The 18,834-nt window shown below is 42.6% G+C and overlaps 1 protein-coding gene across 1 annotated transcript in view; it reads left to right on the top strand.

The window, feature by feature from the left end:
- The window catches only part of LOC115110810 (solute carrier family 49 member 4-like), a 76,222-nt gene that overhangs the window by 14,093 nt on the left and 43,295 nt on the right, over positions 1–18,834 (top strand). The window contains 2 exon segments of the mRNA XM_029636719.2: positions 15,902–16,041; positions 16,044–16,184. Of these exon segments, the coding sequence (XP_029492579.2) occupies positions 15,902–16,041; positions 16,044–16,184 (281 nt within the window).

Genomic DNA, 18,834 nt, shown 5'->3' with positions numbered 1-18,834 from the left:
CGGCCAAGTTTCAGGTTCCTGGCAGAGGCAACCAGGTCTTTGGCTAAAATGTCCTGGTACTTGGTAAAGTTCATAATCCCATTGACCTTAACAAGATACAGTACACCTGTGTCCAATACCAGGCAAGTTTACCACTGTTCCAGTGGTTTAAACTTCTTAATGGTTTCCCTAACAGTGGTAAGTGGTATATTTAATTTGTTTTGCTATATATTTGTACCAATTGCAACCATTGGCGATGGATGACGAAGGGATTTTACATTCTTGTTAACTAATTTTTATACCCCAGTGAAACAGAAATCCATGGAAGGCCACAGTACAGTTTCTTAAAAAGAGATTAATTGAAATAAAGTAGAATGTTAATGCAGATTTAATTTATTTAGATTTTTTTTTTATAAGAATGTTTAGGGGTACCAATAATTGTCACCTTTTTAGAAATAATTATATTGTTTGTTAAACAAAATCTTTCACTGAGCAATGATATTAGTATAAAATAATTATCCAACTTCTTTCAGCATACTGTAGTGTCTTTACCCTCATTTAAACTGAAGACTTATAGTTTTTTATCAAATATTCTCTGTAATTAGTGTTACGAGATCAAACTGATTAATCATGTAACTGTAATTAACTAGGAAGTCGGGGCACCAAGGAAAATATTCAGATTACAAAGTTATAATTTCCCAATATAACCTTTCAGATATTTTCATATCTGATCCATAGTCTTCTGATTAATTAATTATTTACTTTACCTCACGTTAGTCTCATTCCAAACGTCGTAAATTGTTGGTTTTCTGCACAAACCCAGTCTTCACTATGAGTCATCCATACATCAATTGTCTTAAATAATTTATTTATTACTAACTAAGTAATTCACAGAAATACATAAACAAACAATCAAGGTAAATATGGTTACAAGAAATGATAGGGGAATGTGCCCTAGTGGGCTAAACCGGTATCGCGGCTTGGTGGACAAAAGGGGGTGTCAGCTGAGAAGTCACTACAGAGTGATAATTATAACAATTGAAATGCTAATCCTTTGCACATGAACGCTCACTCATTCGGGAACAATTGCAATCAATATATATATTTACGCTCAGTGTGTCGTCTTGATCGCTGTTGAAAAGTTAGTTTCTGTTGGAGAGTTTGTCCTCTCTCTCTCTCTGTCTTGGTTAGAGGGGATAGTTCAGAGCGACAATCATCCGTTTCGTTATGGAGTGAATGTTTCTGCGGTTGTCGTTCTTCGCGTTCAATGATACCGAATTCCTAGCTGCAGACTAGTAATTAATATCAAAGACTTGTCTTATTCTGTCTGTATCGATTGTCTAAGAGTTTAACCACGTGGTATGGTTAAAAGATTCAGCAATGGTCTGCAACCTTCGTCCCCTCCTAATGGAGAAAAACATGGTCTGGTGATAATTTCTCAAAGTTGGGTTTTATTCGGAATTGCAGAAAAGGGCTGTCCCAGGATGCCTGACCCTAACTGGGCTAAGGGGCGGTCCTCTGATTTAGTTAAACTCAAAAGGGAATTGGAGTTTCCTTCATTAAACAGTCCAAAATCACATCACACAATTTTACAAACAGTATCATACTCACTTATTCCTCTTATACAACAATTAGATGTAATCCTCATATCTGAGGCTATTATATAAACAGCGTTATGGCAATGTGGCCACACCGTCTCCCATGAGCTTCACCAAAATGTAACAAACGGACCAGCTCGTAGCTGGATTCTTCACCGATCTTTTATGCCTTCTCCGGAACATAAATGTTGTTCGGACCTCAAGTTCTGTGAGGTGGAAGAAATTCCTTTGTTCTCTATGAAAATTCACTCTGTCGTTATACTGTGTGGCCATGAGGCAGGGTCTTCTCAGGAATTTATGACCTCTCTCTGACCACAGCAGCCTAGTTGAAGGAGGCAGGGGGAGGCTGGGAGAGGGGGATGGGCTTGCTGTACCCAAAGAGGGCAACATCATGACAATACAATATAGCTCAGTATTTGAATAAGTTATCCAGTCTTTTTTTTCTCATCTTTATCAAAGGTGCCAATAATTTTGAACCTGACTTTTTGCTCCATGCTGTATGATTCTGCTCAAACCTGGTCTACGGTGCATTCGGAAAGTATTCAGACCTCTTGACTTTTTCCATATTTTTTTACGTTACAGCCTTATTCCAAAATATATTAAATAGTTTTTTCTCCTCATCAATCTACACACAATACCCCATAAGGACAAAGCAAAAACAGGTTTTTAGACATTTTTGCAAATGTATTAAAAATAAAACACTGAAATATGACATTTACATAAGTATTCAGACCCTTTACTCAGTACTTTGTTGAAGCACCTTTGGCAGCAATTACACCTGTTGTTACGAATCCCTTTTGGCCCGACAGTCTAGGGGGGATGGTAATGAGACCCGTAACATAACTCATGCAAATTATTATTGTGACAAAGTAAAAGTGTGAACGAAATAACCACGACAACAGAAATCTACCGTCAAACTCCAGGTTTATTTATAAACACACGGTAATGGGGGGAGCAGGAAAAGGGGCTGAGCTGGACCCAAGAAAAGAAACAATAAGTATTCAAAAACACCCCTAAGCTAGGCTAGCCTACTTTAACAACAGCTAACTAACTAACCAAAAATACAGTGGGTGGTCCGCCCAGTTCTAACTAGTGTATTTAACAAAGTTCACCTACGGGTAGTGTATGCCCAAGGGCGACTTGTCTTGGTTTCCCCTTTTCCCACCAGCAAACAAACAAACACCATAACCAAAAACAATACTCACAGGTGATGACAAAGTGCTATGAGGTGCTTAAACAAAAGAGAGGTTAAGACACAAAGAGAGAGTGAAACACAGAGACCTACAGACATGGCATTTACAGAGAGATTGAGCTAGAGATTGAGCTAGAGATTGCGCGAGAGATTGCTCTAGAACAAACAAATGATGGGGTTTTTAAACCATGGGGAAGGAACTGTGATAGGGTAGGAAATAGGAGGAGGTGTGTCTTCTGATTGATGATTGATTGTTGACTGATTGGGGAGTGATGATTTTCACCTGGGAGGGGAGAAGGAGATAAAAGAAACACACACACAGGATACACACACACACAGGATAACTGTATCCGTAACACTCCCACCCTTAAAAGAGCAACCCTAGGGGTTGCGACTACAGTATTTCAATGAATACTCACAACAAAGCAACAACCTTGCAAAACATACAGAAATCATTTTCACACACGAGACAAAGCATCTGCCAACACATTATCAGAACCCTTTTTGTGGCGGATCTCCAAATTATAATTTTGTACAATCAGCGCCCAACGCATAAGGCGCTGGTTCTGGTTGTACATTCGGTGGAGAAAAACTAAGGGGTTATGGTCAGTATATACAATCATGGGTAGGGCACTGGAACCAATATATACTTCAAAGTATTGCAGAGCCAACAACAAAGCAAGAGCTTCTTGTTCTATTGTCGCATAGTTTGTTTGACATTTATTAAATTTACGTGAAAAATAGCAAACGGGATGATCCACTCCACTCTTGTCCTGCTGCAGTAGAACAGCACCAGCACCTCTGGCACTAGCATCTACCTCAAGTTTGAACGGTTGTTCAAAATCTGGAGCAGCAAGTACAGGTGTACTACATAAGAGTGCTTTCGCTGATTCAAAAGCTCTCTTACAATCAGGGGACCACACAAATGGTCTAGCTGGACTAAGCAAATCGGTCAATGGAGCAACTACCGCAGAGAAATTCTTACAGAAGCTACGGTAGTAGCCAACCATCCCTAAAAAGCGGCGTAGCTCTCGTTTGGTGGTAGGGGCAGGGAATGCAGTTATAGCCAAGACCTTGGCATCAACAGGGTGCACCTGTCCATGACCAACCTCTTTGAACAGAACAGTGTTCGACAAATCTATCTCGTCACCCTCTTGTCGTGCCTGAGCACGAGTGACAGCACAAGCGGGGAACACATGTGGATAACTCTGTGCCAGCTCATTAGAGAGAGAGTGGTCACTTTTATCCAATACTTCCAATACGGGTACTACCTTTCCTCCGGCAATATCGTTACCCATTATAAAGGTCACACCTTTCACTGGCAACATAGGGCGTACCCCCACTCTGAATATTCCACTGATTAACTCAGAGTGTACTTTCACAAAGTGCAATGGCACTGGGACAAAACCCATTTCAATACCCTGCACTAACACACTGGAACCACAGTATGTATCGTCAGATAAGGACAACACATCTGACAATATAAACGACTGCGCCGCACCAGTATCTCTAAGGATTTTAACCGGTCGCTGAGACGCTTCGTCATTCGTTAGGGACACAAACCCCTCGAAAATGAATGGTTCATAACTGCGGTCGGGGACTGAGACTTTCAAACTACAGTTACCCTGAGGCACCTGTTTTGTTGCAGACCTCACAACCATACGAATTAGAGCAACACCTGTTGGTGGCTTGGCACGAAGAGGCATCCCTTGTTTGCGTTTAAGCAGGAAGCAATCATTAATCATATGTCCTACTTTATGACAATAGAAACAGGGACACTCATTCTTCTGGCGTGCTTGATATACTACTGCTGGCCGACTAGGGCTAAAGGTAGGAAACTCAGTGGCTCGACTCTCAGTTTGAGCCGAAAACACACTCTTGTGCGTCAACACAAACTCGTCTGCCAACACAGACGCTTCTGCCAGGGAGGATACTTTCTGTTCGTTTAGGTAAACTACAATGCGTTCGGGCAAGCAATTTTTAAACTCTTCCAACAAGATTAACTCCCGGAGAGAGTTGAAATCAGTTACCTTACTAGCAGCATGCCATTTATCAAACAGATTTCCCTTGTCTCTAGCAAATTCCACATAAGTCTTACTAGAAGACTTTCTATGAGACCTAAATCTCTGTCGGTATGCCTCAGGCACAAGCTCATAGGCACGAAGAACAGTAGCTTTGACCACTTCGTAATTCAAACTGTCCTCCAGAGGTAGCGCTGACAAAACCTCTTGGGCTTTACCAGTTAATTTACACTGAAGTAATATGCACCATACCTCTTCAGGCCATTTCAATGCTACGGCTATACGCTCAAATACACAAAAATAGGAGTCAACCTCTGCCTTAGTACCTTTGTTCAGAGAGTCAATCTGCCTACTAATGTCAAACGTGTTTGAGGACACAGCAGGTGAGGACGGCTCACAAACAGGCACAGTAGGACCGGAGGCTAGCCTCGCTGTCTCTGCCTCCAGTTCCATCTGGCGCATTTTGAACTCCAACTGCCTTTGTTCTCTGTCTGCCTCAATTTTACACATCTCCAAATGCCGTTGTTCTCGTTCTTTTTCTGCCTCTATTTTACATATCTCCAACTGGAGAGTCTCTTGCCTAATTTGGGCTCTCTCTTCCACCTCCAGTTGGAACTGTGCTAAACGGACATCCCTCCTGGCATCACCATTTGACAGTGGGGAGAGTGGATCAAAACGGGACAATGTGGCTGGTGTTTTAGCCTCGCCCTCATTATCAGACACCAATGGCCTTACAGGAGCAGCAACATCCGCTACAGGGGTAGTAGGCTCAGGCAGCGGTAACACAAGCACCTGCTCTTCCAACAATACATTTAATACTAGCCGTTTAACCTCCGCCTTAACTAAACTCTGTGGAATCGATACTGAATAATGGTCAGCCAAGGTCATTAAATCAACTCTACGACATTTGTCAAAAACCTCCCACGAAGGGTTATCCAAAAAGGATTTCAAATCAAAAGTAGTCATTTTTACACTACTTCACAAGTGCCAAAGAAAATAGCAAACACTAATGCTACTTCAGCTATGACGCTCAACACTGAACTATACCACTACAACAATCTACATGAGCGGCATGGGTGTCAGTTATGACAGATCCCGGACGAGCCCCCACTTATGTTACGAATCCCTTTTGGTCCGACAGTCTAGGGGGATGGTAATGAGACCCGTAACATAACTCATGCAAATTATTATTCTGACAAAGTAAAAGTGTGAACGAAATAACCACGACAACAGAAATCTACCGTCAAACTCCAGGTTTATTTATAAACACACGGTAATGGGGGGAGCAGGAAAAGAAACAATAAGTATTCAAAAACACCCCTAAGCTAGGCTAGCCTACTTTAACAACAGCTAACTAACTAACCAAAAATACAGTGGGTGGTCCGCCCAGTTCTAACTAGTGTATTTAACAAAGTTCACCTACGGGTAGTGTATGCCCAAGGGCGACTTGTCTTGGTTTCCCCTTTTCCCACCAGCAAACAAACAAACACCATAACCAAAAACAATACTCACAGGTGATGACAAAGTGCTATGAGGTGCTTAAACAAAAGAGAGGTTAAGACACAAAGTGAGAGTGAAACACAAAGACCTACAGACATGGCATTTACAGAGAGATTGAGCTAGAGATTGCGCGAGAGATTGCTCTAGAACAAACAAATGATGGGGTTTTTAAACCATGGGGAAGGAACTGTGATAGGGTAGGAAATAGGAGGAGGTGTGTCTTCTGATTGATGATTGATTGTTGACTGATTGGGGAGTGATGATTTTCACCTGGGAGGGGAGAAGGAGAGAAAAGAAACACACACACAGGATACACACACACACAGGATAACTGTATCCGTAACACCTGTATTTGGGGAGTTTTTCCCATTATTCTCTGCAGATCCTCTCAAGCTCTGTCATGTTGGATGGGGAGTGTCTCTGCACAGCTATTTTCAGAGATTTTCGATCGGGTTCAAGTCCAGGCTCTGGCTGGGCCACTCAAGGACATTGAGACTTGTCCCGAAGCTACTCCTGCGTTGTCTTGACTGTGTGCTTAGGTTAGTTGTCCTGTTAGGTGAACCTTCGCCCCCAGTCTGAGGTCCTGAGCTCACTGGAGCATGTTTTCATCAAGGATCTCTATGTATTTTGCTTTGTTCATCTTTCCCTCGATCCTAACTAGTCTCACAGTCCCTGCCGCTGAAAACATGCCCACAGCATGAATCTGCCACCACCAAGCTTCACCGTAGGGATTGTGCCAGGTTTCTTCCAGACGTGACGCTTGATTTCAACAGACCAGAGGATCTTGTTTTTCATGGTCTGAGAGTCCTTTAGGTGCCTTTTGGCAAACTCCAAGCGGGCTGTCATATGCCTTTTACTTAGGAGTGGCTTCCGTCTGGCCAGTTTACCATAAAGGCCTGATTGGTGGAGTGCTGCAGAGATGGCTGTCCTTCTAGAAGGTTCTCCCATCTTCACAGAGGAACTCTGTCAGAGTGACCATCATGTTCTTGGTCACATCCCTGACCAAAGCCCTTCTCTCCCGATTGCTGAGTTTGGCCGGGTGGCCAGCTCTAGGAAGAGTCTTGGTGGTTCCATTTTCCATTCTTCCATTTAAGAATGATGGAGGCCACTGTGTTTTTGGAGACCTTCCCCAGATCTGTGTCTCGACACAATCCTGTCTCGGAGCTCTACGGACAATTCCTTCGACCTTATGGCTTGGTTTTTGCTCTGACATGCACTGTCAACTCTGACAGGTATGTGCCTTTCCAAATCATGTCCAGTCAATTGAATTTACCACAGTTGGACTAAAATCAAGTTGTAGAAACATCTCAAGGATGGTCAATGGAAACAGGATGCACCTAAGCTCAATTTCGAGTCTCGTTGCAAAGGGTCTGAATACCTATTTAAATAAGGTTTTTCTGTTTTTTATTTGTAATAAATTTGCAATAGATTAGAAAAACCTGTTTTTGCTTTGTCATTATGGGGTATTGTGTGTAGATTTAGGATTTTTCATTTATTTAATCCATTTTAGAATAAGGCTGTAAAGTAACAATGTGGAAAAGTCGAAGTTTGAATACTTTCCCGAATGCACTGTACTCTGGCATGAGTTTCGATACAAGATCATGGCCCATAATGTTGTGAGATTATTTCTCTAGAAAACTCAGATCAAACGTAGGCTACTCAGATCAAACGTAGGCTACACAGAATTGTATAATTATTAAAATTACAAATAATTTGAATAGCTATGGTAATTTGCTGGTTTCTGCTTTTAAATTGCAGCTTTAGGGAGGAAAGAAAGGACCCATCTAGTTGAGCATAGTTTTGATGGATGAAAGAATTCATGAACCACTTGTTTTACACTCATATTGAACTGTCACATTGAAATAGTTTCTGCTCGTTTTGAATGCCTCACAATAGCAGAGACCTGGAATGGGATTGAGTCTCACATTTTCCTCCTAAAAATTTGAATTCTATATAAATAGTTGAATTGTGTGGATGCTTCTTTTTTGTTGCTCTTATTGGCTACTGCTTTCATTCACACGGTCATTTCTGCCATCCTTATTTCCACCAGCTGAAACCCCCCCAGAAGGAAACCATGTCCTTTCTGTCATCCTTATTTCCACCAGCTGAACCCCCCCCCCCAGAAGGAAACCATGTCCTTTCTGCCATCCTTATTTCCACCAGCTGAAACCCCCCCAGAAGGAAACCATGTCCTTTCTGCCATCCTTATTTCCACCAGCTGAAACCCCCCCCAGAAGGAAACCATGTCCTTTCTGCCATCCTTATTTCCACCAGCTGAAACCCCCAGAAGGAAACCATGTCATTTCTGCCATCCTTATTTCCACCAGCTGAAACCCCCAGAAGGAAACCATGTCCTTTCTGCCATCCTCATTTCCACCAGCTGAAACCCCCCAGAAGGAAACCATGTCCTTTCTGCCATCCTTATTTCCACCAGCTGAAACCCCCAGAAGGAAACCATGTCCTTTCTGCCATCCTCATTTCCACCAGCTGAAACCCCCCCAGAAGGAAACCATGTCCTTTCTGCCATCCTTATTTCCACCAGCTGAAACCCCCCCAGAAGGAAACCAAGTCCTTTCTTCCATTGCTCTCTTAAAAAATATAGTCGATATTTCCTCCACTTTCTAAAAAAGCATCTGTGTGTTTAAAGGAGGCCTAGGCAAGGTTATCTGGATTACTTTAGGTATGAAGGTACTTTTATTATCCTACCAGCTCTATTGTTCATCTGCCACGTATTTCTTATTAGGCTCGACAATGAGCTCGATTCAGGTGATACATGAAGGGTATTTCAATTGAGGAAGGAAATTGTATTCCCTTAATGAGGTGTATAGCACTTTCACCAACTGAATTTATGATGTTAGGTTTGTTAATTTTGCTCCCAAAGGTTAGGTAAAAACTCATTGTATTCTAACGGCACATTTTCTCGGAGTCTGATTGGGTCTGTAAAATGAGACCATTTAGTTCAGTTTATTGCAATATTAATACCGACTAAAAAGTCTGAAATAAATGTGAAAGATTGGCTCTTGTTTTAGGAGAGATGCTTAGGAAATGAGACTCATGAATGATTCCTTCATTGTAGAAAATTATATAAAGGTGTTTGAAGAAAGTATAAACTTTTATATTGTGTTTGCCCCAGGCTTTGTAAAGTCTGGTCCCAAATCTGTTTATGCTCCAACACATATCTGGGACCAGGCTAAGGCCATGTGCCTTTACTGCATTTAACTGACAACAACCTCTTCATGCCCCACAAGTCTTCATTCTCCCTGTCACCTCTATGCTTCAGAGGGCAGCTGAGTATGGAACAACAGAATAGGTGTGTGTGTGTGGTGTGTGTGTGTGTGTGTGTGTGTGTGTGTGTGCGTGCGTGCGTACTAGACTAGAGACCTGCATAAAGTTGATTTGACAGTACATGTCCTTGGCCAAGGGTCATCCATAAGCATGACATAATATATATGGTGTTGGTGTGGACGTTTTTACAGTGACTATGCCTACGTGGCTGAAAAGGGCATATGCTGTTGTACTTTGTCATGTGAGAAATACAGGGTCACACTGAGGCATACACCATCAAACAAGGGAGGCCGGTTCTCGTGGAGGAGTGTTACATTGTAGGCAGTAAGGATGCCTACACAACCGCACTCTGCAGACGAAGTACTCTGTGGAGTGCTGTTGTGATTATAAGATCTCCGCATCCAACTGAGACCCAGAAAGTGTTGCTATCGAGGTGATAAAGTGCCAATACGTAAAGGTTTAATTAACACCCATCTATGTAAAGCACTATCCCTGAGAAGGTGTCTCTCCTCTCACAGTTCTGGTGATTACATTATACATCTAGCCTATACGGGACAAACAATTCAAGACACGCTTACCACGCCTAACTCCTGTACTAATTCCTGTCAACCTATGTTTATAGTTGTAGTATTTAAGAGTACGTAACAGTTGTAATGCCAGTAAGGGAGGATTTTATGATCAACTTTGTGCCTTTTATGAAAACGCGTTAGTGATGTCAAAATATACTCCTAGAGGGAAGGTAGATCCTTATGCCATGCGAGTGGAATACCTCCCTCATACCATGGCAACCGTACTGTTCTGTGAGTTGTGCGGTTCCTGAGCAAGCAGCCACTGTGCGTTTAAATCATAAAGATTTATGAAGTTTCTCAGAGGGCTTAAAATTGTTCTGACCTTTGGAGATCAGAACAGATAACCTGAGGTAACCTCTGACACTTTCACTCAGGCGTATATGATTCCTTAATATTTCCACTGAACAGTAAAGCCTTATTGAGCTGTGTATCTTAACAGCCTATGATCTATTCAGAAATAGATCCCCAAGTCACCAGCAGGTGTCACTCATTGCATTGTGTTTGCTGCTGCTGCTGCACACAGGTCTATGGCTGCACAGTTCGAGATCTGAGACATGGGGTTTGTGTTATTTTTACCCATGCTGCTGCCATGTCTCACACACACATAAATATTCAATTTCTATCTCTCTTGAAACGTCAAGAGTGTGGGTGCTGCTGGGTCTACGACGGTGATTTTAGATACGACCAATGGTAAGAGGTTCTGCTGATCTGTTGAGAGGTCCGTGGGAATAAGAGGAGATGAACGGGGAGAAGAGAAGACAGGGTAGAAGAGGGGAGAGGTCAGGGAAGTAAAGGAAAGAGGAGCAGATAGGATAGGAAAGGCAAGTAGGAGGAGAGGAGCTGAGAGAAGTGGAGAGGAAGGGAGTTGAGAGGAGAAGAGGTGAAGATAGAACATGAGAGGAAGGAAGCTGAGAGGAGGACAGGAGAAGAGGTGAAGATAGAAAATGAGAGGAAGGAAGCTGAGAGAGGACCGGAGAAGATAGAAAAGGAGAAGAAGGAAGCTGAGAGGAGGACAGGAGAAGAGAGGAGAAGAGGTGAAGATAGAAAAGGAGAGGAAGGAAGCTGAGAGGAGGACAGGAGCGGAGAAGAAGAGGTGAAGATAGAAAAGGAGAGAATCTGAAAGGAGCTGAGTGAGTTCAAGTGCATCCCAGCCAGCGATCAAACAGTCTTTGATTTTCACCCCCTCCTAAAGATTGATTTAGAAACAGGATGGCTCCCCTGACAGCACGCACTAGATCATATTTTTAAAGAGGGAGAACAATCGTTTCATGTTCGATGGGTGTATTTCTTCACCATATGCTCTGGAGGGTAAACTTTGTTCAGTTTGGAGCTCATTTCTGAGAATCAAAGGGAGTGGGTTGTGAGATTGAAACACCTTCCTGTTGTCAGAGCTGCTCTCTGGTGTAGTTCAAGTAAGGAAACGTACCTGAAAGCGATCTTTGTGTGAGTCAGAATATCTCAAAAGAGGCCAGGGCAGGGGAGGAGGATAAAAGACAAGACACCATTACAATGGTCATTAATTTAACAGAGATCCGAGCACCAATATGATAACTCTTGAATTAAAGCAGGCAATGCTCAAATGTTTGCACATACAGAGAAAACTGATGCAAAGGTTCTCTCTCAGAAATATCTTCACGTCTCGTTGATTGGCACACACACACACACACACACAACCATGACGTGTTGTGTCCCTGTACCAACTGCAAACTTTGCCACTGTGCCAATGATACTGCCATGGCCTCTCTGATTGTGCCACCCTCTGACACATTAGATTCGATCAGGTATCTGGAAGTGGCAATGGTATCATTTCTGTCGCACAGTGCCAGGTTAGAGACACGAGCATATCGTTTATCTAACTGACTTGCTCGCACGCTGGGCTGGCTTGGTCTCAGAGCAATGAGATTTTCTCTGACAGGGTTCATCAATATACATTAAGTGAATCATCTCTCGCAGAACGACTGCCCTCCCTCCATCCTCCCCTCTTCCACTCTTCCACACCCAGGGTTGGAGAGTTACTCATGTGATCTGATTAAAACTAACTTCAATCAGTTATGTTACCAGCAAAAATATTGTAATCAGATTACAGATACTATTGAAAAACTAGGTTACTTTTTGGATTCCGAAAATATGTTATGACACCATTCTGTTTTCTCAATGACATTCAATTCAGGCATTGAAAAAAGGTGCCAGTTTTAATTTGTTCCACCTGAGTGAGTCTGATCACAAGTCAGAGACCACTATGATGACACACCAAATGCGTTTGATGGATCCTTTTTTGTCTTCTAATGCCTCTTAAAGGGAAAGTAATCCAAAAGATTTTGAATTATCAGCAGGTCAGTTTTAGGATGTGTTGTCATCAAGTGTACAAGATGGAAGATAGATTTGTGGACAAGCGGGCACCATAAATATTTAAATGATTTTGATCATTCTGTTTGACTTGAATGGAATGAATGATCACAGCGTGAGAGGGAGGGAGGGAGACTGGGGACGGGTGCGAGATGGAGGGAGTGTGGAGGAGGGTGAGAGACTGGGGACGGGTGCGAGATGGAGGGAGTGTGGAGGAGGGAGGAGACTGGGGAGATGGAGATGGAGGGAGTGTGGAGGAGGGAGAGAGACTGGGGACGGGTGCGAGATGGAGGGAGTGTGGAGGAGGGAGGGAGACTGGGGACGGGTGCGAGATGGAGGGAGTGTGGAGGAGGGAGGGAGACTGGGGACGGGGGGAAGGAAGGGAGAGACGGGCTGGAGATGGAGGAGTTTGTGCAAGATGGAGGGAGTGTGGAGGAGGGGGGAGGGAGAGAGATGGAGGAGGAAGGAGACTGGGGGAAGGAAAAGCTGGGGATTGAGGGGAGGGAAGCAGTGGGAGAGGTGAAAGGGATTGAGGGAAAGCAGTGGGAGAGGGAGAGAGACATGAGAGAAGTGAGGGAGAGTATTGTAGGAGATGGAGGGAGGGGGAGTTAACCGTCGTTTGAGAAGATCTCAGGAGGAGATATGGGATAGCTACACTTCCATCGATCTGTCTTGCCAGCGTTGACAGCTCTTTGTCTTCTGCTATGAGCTTATCTGGTTTGAACTCAAGGCAGACAGCAGTGTTCGACTGGTTTACGGGTGCCAGGACTGTAGCAGAATGTCTGTCAATATTAGTGCTGTGTTCTTTTCCTCAAGATAAGACTCAGCAAAGAAGATGCACAGGTTCTTAATATTTTTTTTTAGTCTCACCTTTGTTGCCTGCCTTGTAATCTTTTAGAAGAGTTATTGTACATTTACCAAGCTGAAGAAGCTTCTATCTGGAAAGATAACCATTTTATCTTAAATCATACCCACATTAATGCTAATAATGAAAATCGTTAAAGGATTTGCACCAGAGGTGGGCAATTTTGTCTCGGGCCTCGTTGGGCTTCAAAATTCAGTGGATGGTCGCAAGATTTTTTTTTTTTGTCAAAAGCTATTTAAAGTTATTTAAAAATATATAGGTCCATTATAATGTATATAAATATATAGGTCCAATGTAATGTATATAAATATATAGGTCCATTGTAAATCCGACATACTTACGATCTAGTTTTAGACGTTCAAGAGTGGCCAAGCTCACTCTTCAGTCTCTGCCCGGGCAAGATGAACAAGGCATCCGCAGGTCACAATCAATAAGCACATGGACCTTAATGCCCCCCCCAGCAAAAACACAGAGAGAAGCTCCTCCAACCCTTAAGTCACAGGGGGGTCAAATACAGACTTATTTTAGTTTTAATTGGAATGCCATCAGAGGATGGACTGTTTAAAGTAAGACCGGAATGGAGCCCAAGCCTCGTTAAACAGTTTGGAGTTCCCACGTGAATTGAATTGAAATTTTTCTAGTTACATTGTAGGATTTTTAATGAATTTATTTGCAAATTATGGTGGAAAATAAGTATTTTGTCATCTACAAACATGCAAGATTTCTGTCTCTCACAGACCTGTAACTTCTTCTTTAAGAGGCTCCTCTGTCCTCCACTCGTTACCTGTATTAATGGCACCTGTTTGAACTTGTTATCAGTATAAAAGACACCTGTCCACAACCTCAAACAGGCACACTCCAAACTCCACTATGGCCAAGACCAAAGGGCTGTCAAAGGACACCAGAAACAAAATTGTAGACCTGCACCAGGCTGGGAAGACTGAATCTGCAATAGGTAAGCAGCTTGGTTTGAAGAAATCAACTGTGGGAGCAATTATTATGAAATGGAAGACATACAAGACCACTGATAATCTCCCTCGATCTGGGGCTCCACGCAAGATCTCACCCCGTGGGGTCAAAATGATCACAAGAACGGTGAGCAAAAATCCCAGAACCACACGGGGGGACCTAGTGAATGACCTGCAGAGAGCTGGGACCAAAGTAACAAAGCCTACCATCAGTAACGCACTACGCCACCAGGGACTCAAATCCTGCAGTGCCAGACGTGTCCCCCTGCTTTTGCTAGAGAGCATTTGGATGATCCAGAAGAAGATTGGGAGAATGTCATATGGTCAGATGAAACCAAAATATAACTTTTTGGTAAAAACTCAACTCGTCGTGTTTGGAGGACAAAGAATGCTGAGTTGCATCCAAAGAACACCATACCTACTGTGAAGCATGGGGGTGGAAACATCATGCTTTGGGGCTGTTTTTCTGCAAAGGGACCAGGACGACTGATCCGTGTAAAGGAAAGAATGAATGGGGCCATGTATCGTGAGATTTTGAGTGAAAACCTCCTTCCATCAATAAGGGCATTGAAGATGAAACGTGGCTGGATCCCAAACACACCGCCCGGGCAACGAAGGAGTGGCTTCGTAAGAAGCATTTCAAGGTCCTGGAGTGGCCTAGCCAGTCTCCAGATCTCAACCCCATAGAAAATCTTTGGAGGGATTTGAAAGTCTGTTTTGCCCAGCAACAGACCCAAAACATCACTGCCCTAGAGGAGATCTGCATGGAGGAATGGGCCAAAATACCAGCAACGGTGTGTGAAAACCTTGTGAAGACTTACAGAAAACATTTGACCTCTGTCATTGCCAACAAAGGGTATATAAACAAAGTATTGAGATAAACCTTTGTTATTGACCAAATACTTATTTTCCACCATAATTTGCAAATAAATTCATTAAAAACCCTACAATGTGATTTTCTGGATTTTTTTCCTCATTTTGTCTGTCATAAAGTGTACCTATGATGAAAATTACAGGCCTCTCTCATCTTTTTAAGTGGGAGAACTTGCACAATTGGTGGCGGACTAAATACTTTTTTGCCCCACTGTATATATTTTAAAAAGGAAATGAGGTCAAACCTCCTTCGGTTCTGATTGAAGGGGTTCGTGGGCCAGATCCGTAGTTTGTCCACCCCTGTTTAGATGATGTTTTCTATTGCCACTCAGACACACTAGTTTGGGAAGGGCTGGCAGGGCCCAGGGGATGACTCAGATCTCACACTGCAGCAGCAGGACTCAGACTTCATGAGAGAATCCTGACTCCGACAGGAGTAAATAGAAAGAAGAAGAAATATGGTCTTAAATAACCATAGAGATATATATATTTTTAAATGTAGAATTATATTTATTCATTTTTTAAACTCCTAACACTAGAATGAAAATTGCAGGTCGTTTCTCACATAGAAACATGCTGAATGAAATGGATTCTTTCTAGTTAATGGCATCTCTCTGGTTACACTGTCTGGCTACATTGCATCTGTTGTCTATATGCATAATGTGATATTAATGTTTCATGTTTCCCTCCTTATCCTCTCTGCAGGTTAATACACGCCGGTCAGCTGCTGAATGGTTTGGGTGGTCCAACCATAATGAGTGCCGGCCCCCTCCTCTCCACCACATGGTTCGCTCCGGACCAACGAGCCACAGCCACCGCTGTCGCCTCATTGGTGAGCTACCTGGGGCGGCGTGCTCCTTCATTGTCGGCCCACTGCTTGTGCCCGCCCCCAACGACACCACACGTGCCATGGTGAACCGAGCCGACGTTTCGACAGACACCCAGATGAACCACATACGAGACAGAATCCAACTGGTTTTGTATGCAGGTACTGATGTTCTAATATCTTATGTAGCTGTAATGTATGCATTCATAAAGCTTTTATAAGGAGCCATACTGTGAAGTGTTATTCAGATACATAAAAGACAAGATCCAAATGGTTATGTATGCAGGCAGGTACTGAGAAAAAGAAATGCGGTCTCTACCTCACTTTGAAACACTGGCGCATACTGAAGATGAGAAGATATTCAGCAACTCTATAGCGCAATTGTCCTACCAAGAGTAGCTGAATATCTTCTCATGTTATGTATGCAGGTAGGTACTGACAGCCCCGCAGCCTCTCAGTCATTCATCATTACCCAACAGGAATCAATAGCAGATCATCTCTGGATCATGTCTGCCCTGTCTAGTCCAGGGAGAGAAATACAATCAGCTGAAAGTGATGCGACTGTCTGTCTCATCACGCAAATATCAGACTCAAACGTCTCAACAATATAACATTCAGAACAGAACTGGCTGCCATAAAAAGATGGAGGCTTAGCCTGTTCTGCTTAACTGATTCAGAAAATTAAAGCATTTAAAGAAAGAAAAAAACATCATCCCCAATAATAGTAGATTGAGGCTTTGTGTTAACTATTAGTATTACATTTCAAAGGACAAAACTGACACATTTCCTGAACTGAGAGCTTTAGAGGTCAGAAAGCATTTAGATGGAATTAAATTCATTGACGTTTTCCTCCTGCTCCTCTGAGGAGAATAAATGATATACTTCCACAGTCACACCTGCACTACAGAAAAGCAGCAATCAACAGTTGTGCCAAGTGTTTTGGTTTGAAAAATCTATGTGATCTGGCATGGACCCTGTCCTGTGCCAGCCAGAGAGTAAAAATGCAGCTGCTGTCCAATCAAACTGCACATTATGATAGGAAAAAGCATGATTTATGATTCTGGTGGTACTTTTTGGGAAATGGACAGAATAAAAATGCTGTGGACTTTCAAAGAGAAATTGGTCCTGTTTGGTTGCCCAGGCCAGTCCAAGCCCAGTGAAAGGGGTTGGGGGAATTTAGGAGCTTGTCTGGAAGGCAGGGCTGTTAGGGCATGCTGACAGAGAGAGTATCAGAGACCTCTACATTTACATTTAAGTCATTTAGCAGACGCTCTTATCCAGAGCGACTTACAAATTGGTGCGTTCACCTTAAGACATCCAGTGGAACAGCCACTTTACAATAGTGCATCTAAATCTTTTAAGGGGGGGGGGGGGGGGTGAGAAGGATTACTCTACAGTCTCTGTGCCAGCTGAGTGATGTAGTCCCAGGCCCAGCTCTCTGATAAGCCGCTTGTCTCTTAATTGACTAATCTGGGCATCTGCAATAGAGCAGGCCTGGAACTCTACAGTGCCTTCAGGAAGTGTTCATACTCCTTGATTTATTCCACATTTTGTTGTTACAGCCTGAATTCCAAATTGATTAAATATATCCCCCCCACCACCTTTCTACGCACAGTACCCCATAATGACAAAGTGAAAACGTGTTTTTAGAAATGTTAGCAAATTTATTGAAAATTAAATACAGAAAAATGTAATTTACATAAGGATTCACGCCCCTGAGTCAATACTTTTTAGAAGTACCTTCAGCCGCGATTACAGCTGTGAGTCTTTCTGGGTAAGTCTGTAAGAGCTTTACACACCTGGATTGTGCAACATTTGCCCATTATTCTTTTCAAAATTCTTCAAGCTCTGTCAAATTTGTTGTTGATCATTGCTAGACAACCATTTTCAGGTATTACCATAGATTTTTAAGTAAATTGAAGTCAAATCTGTAACTCGGCCGCCCACATTCACTGTCTTCTTGGTGCAACTCCAGTGTAGATTTGGCCTTGTCTCTTAGGTTATTATCCCGCTGAAAGGTCAGTTTGTCTCCCAGTCGTGGAAAGCAGACTGAACCAGATTTTCCACTAGGAATTTGCCTGTGCTTAGCTCCATTCTGTTTCTTTTTTTATACTGAAAACTCCCTAGTCCTTAATGATTACAAACATACACATGACATGATACAGCCACCACTGTGCTTGAAAATATGGAGAGTAGTCCTCTGTAATATGTTGTGTTGGATTTGCCACATGCATAACACACACTTTTACTTTAGTGTCTTATTGCAACAGGATACAGGTTTTGGAATATTTGTCTTCTGTACAGGCTTCCTTCTTTTCTCTCTGTCATTTAGGTTAGTATTCTGGAGTAACTACAATGTTGTTGATCCATCCTCAGTTTTCTCTTATCACAGACATTAAACTTTTGTAACTGTTTTAAAGTTACCATTGGCCTCATGGTGAAATCCCTGAGCGCTTTCCTTCCTTTCCAAAAACTGAATTAGGAAGGACGCCTATATCTTTGTAATGACTGGGATATTGATACGCCACCCAAAGTGTAATTAATATCTTCACCATGCTCAAAGGGATATTCAATATCTGCTTTATTTTAATGTTTTTTTAGCTATCTACCAATAGGTGCCCTTCTTTGTGAGGCATTGGAAAACCTCCCTGGTCTTTGTGGTTGAATCTGTGTTTGAAATTCACTGCTCGACTGAGGGACCTTACAGGTAATTGTATGTGTGGGGTACAGAGATGAGGTAGTCATTCAAAAATCATTGTTAAACGTTATTATGCCATACAGAGTGAGTCCATGCAACTTATTCAAATCAAAT

Source organism: Oncorhynchus nerka, linkage group LG3 (assembly GCF_034236695.1).
Source record: "Oncorhynchus nerka isolate Pitt River linkage group LG3, Oner_Uvic_2.0, whole genome shotgun sequence".
NCBI lineage: Eukaryota > Metazoa > Chordata > Actinopteri > Salmoniformes > Salmonidae > Oncorhynchus > Oncorhynchus nerka.
The sequence above is the reverse complement of the archived record's forward strand: the minus strand, read 5'-3'. Positions and strand labels throughout refer to the sequence as shown.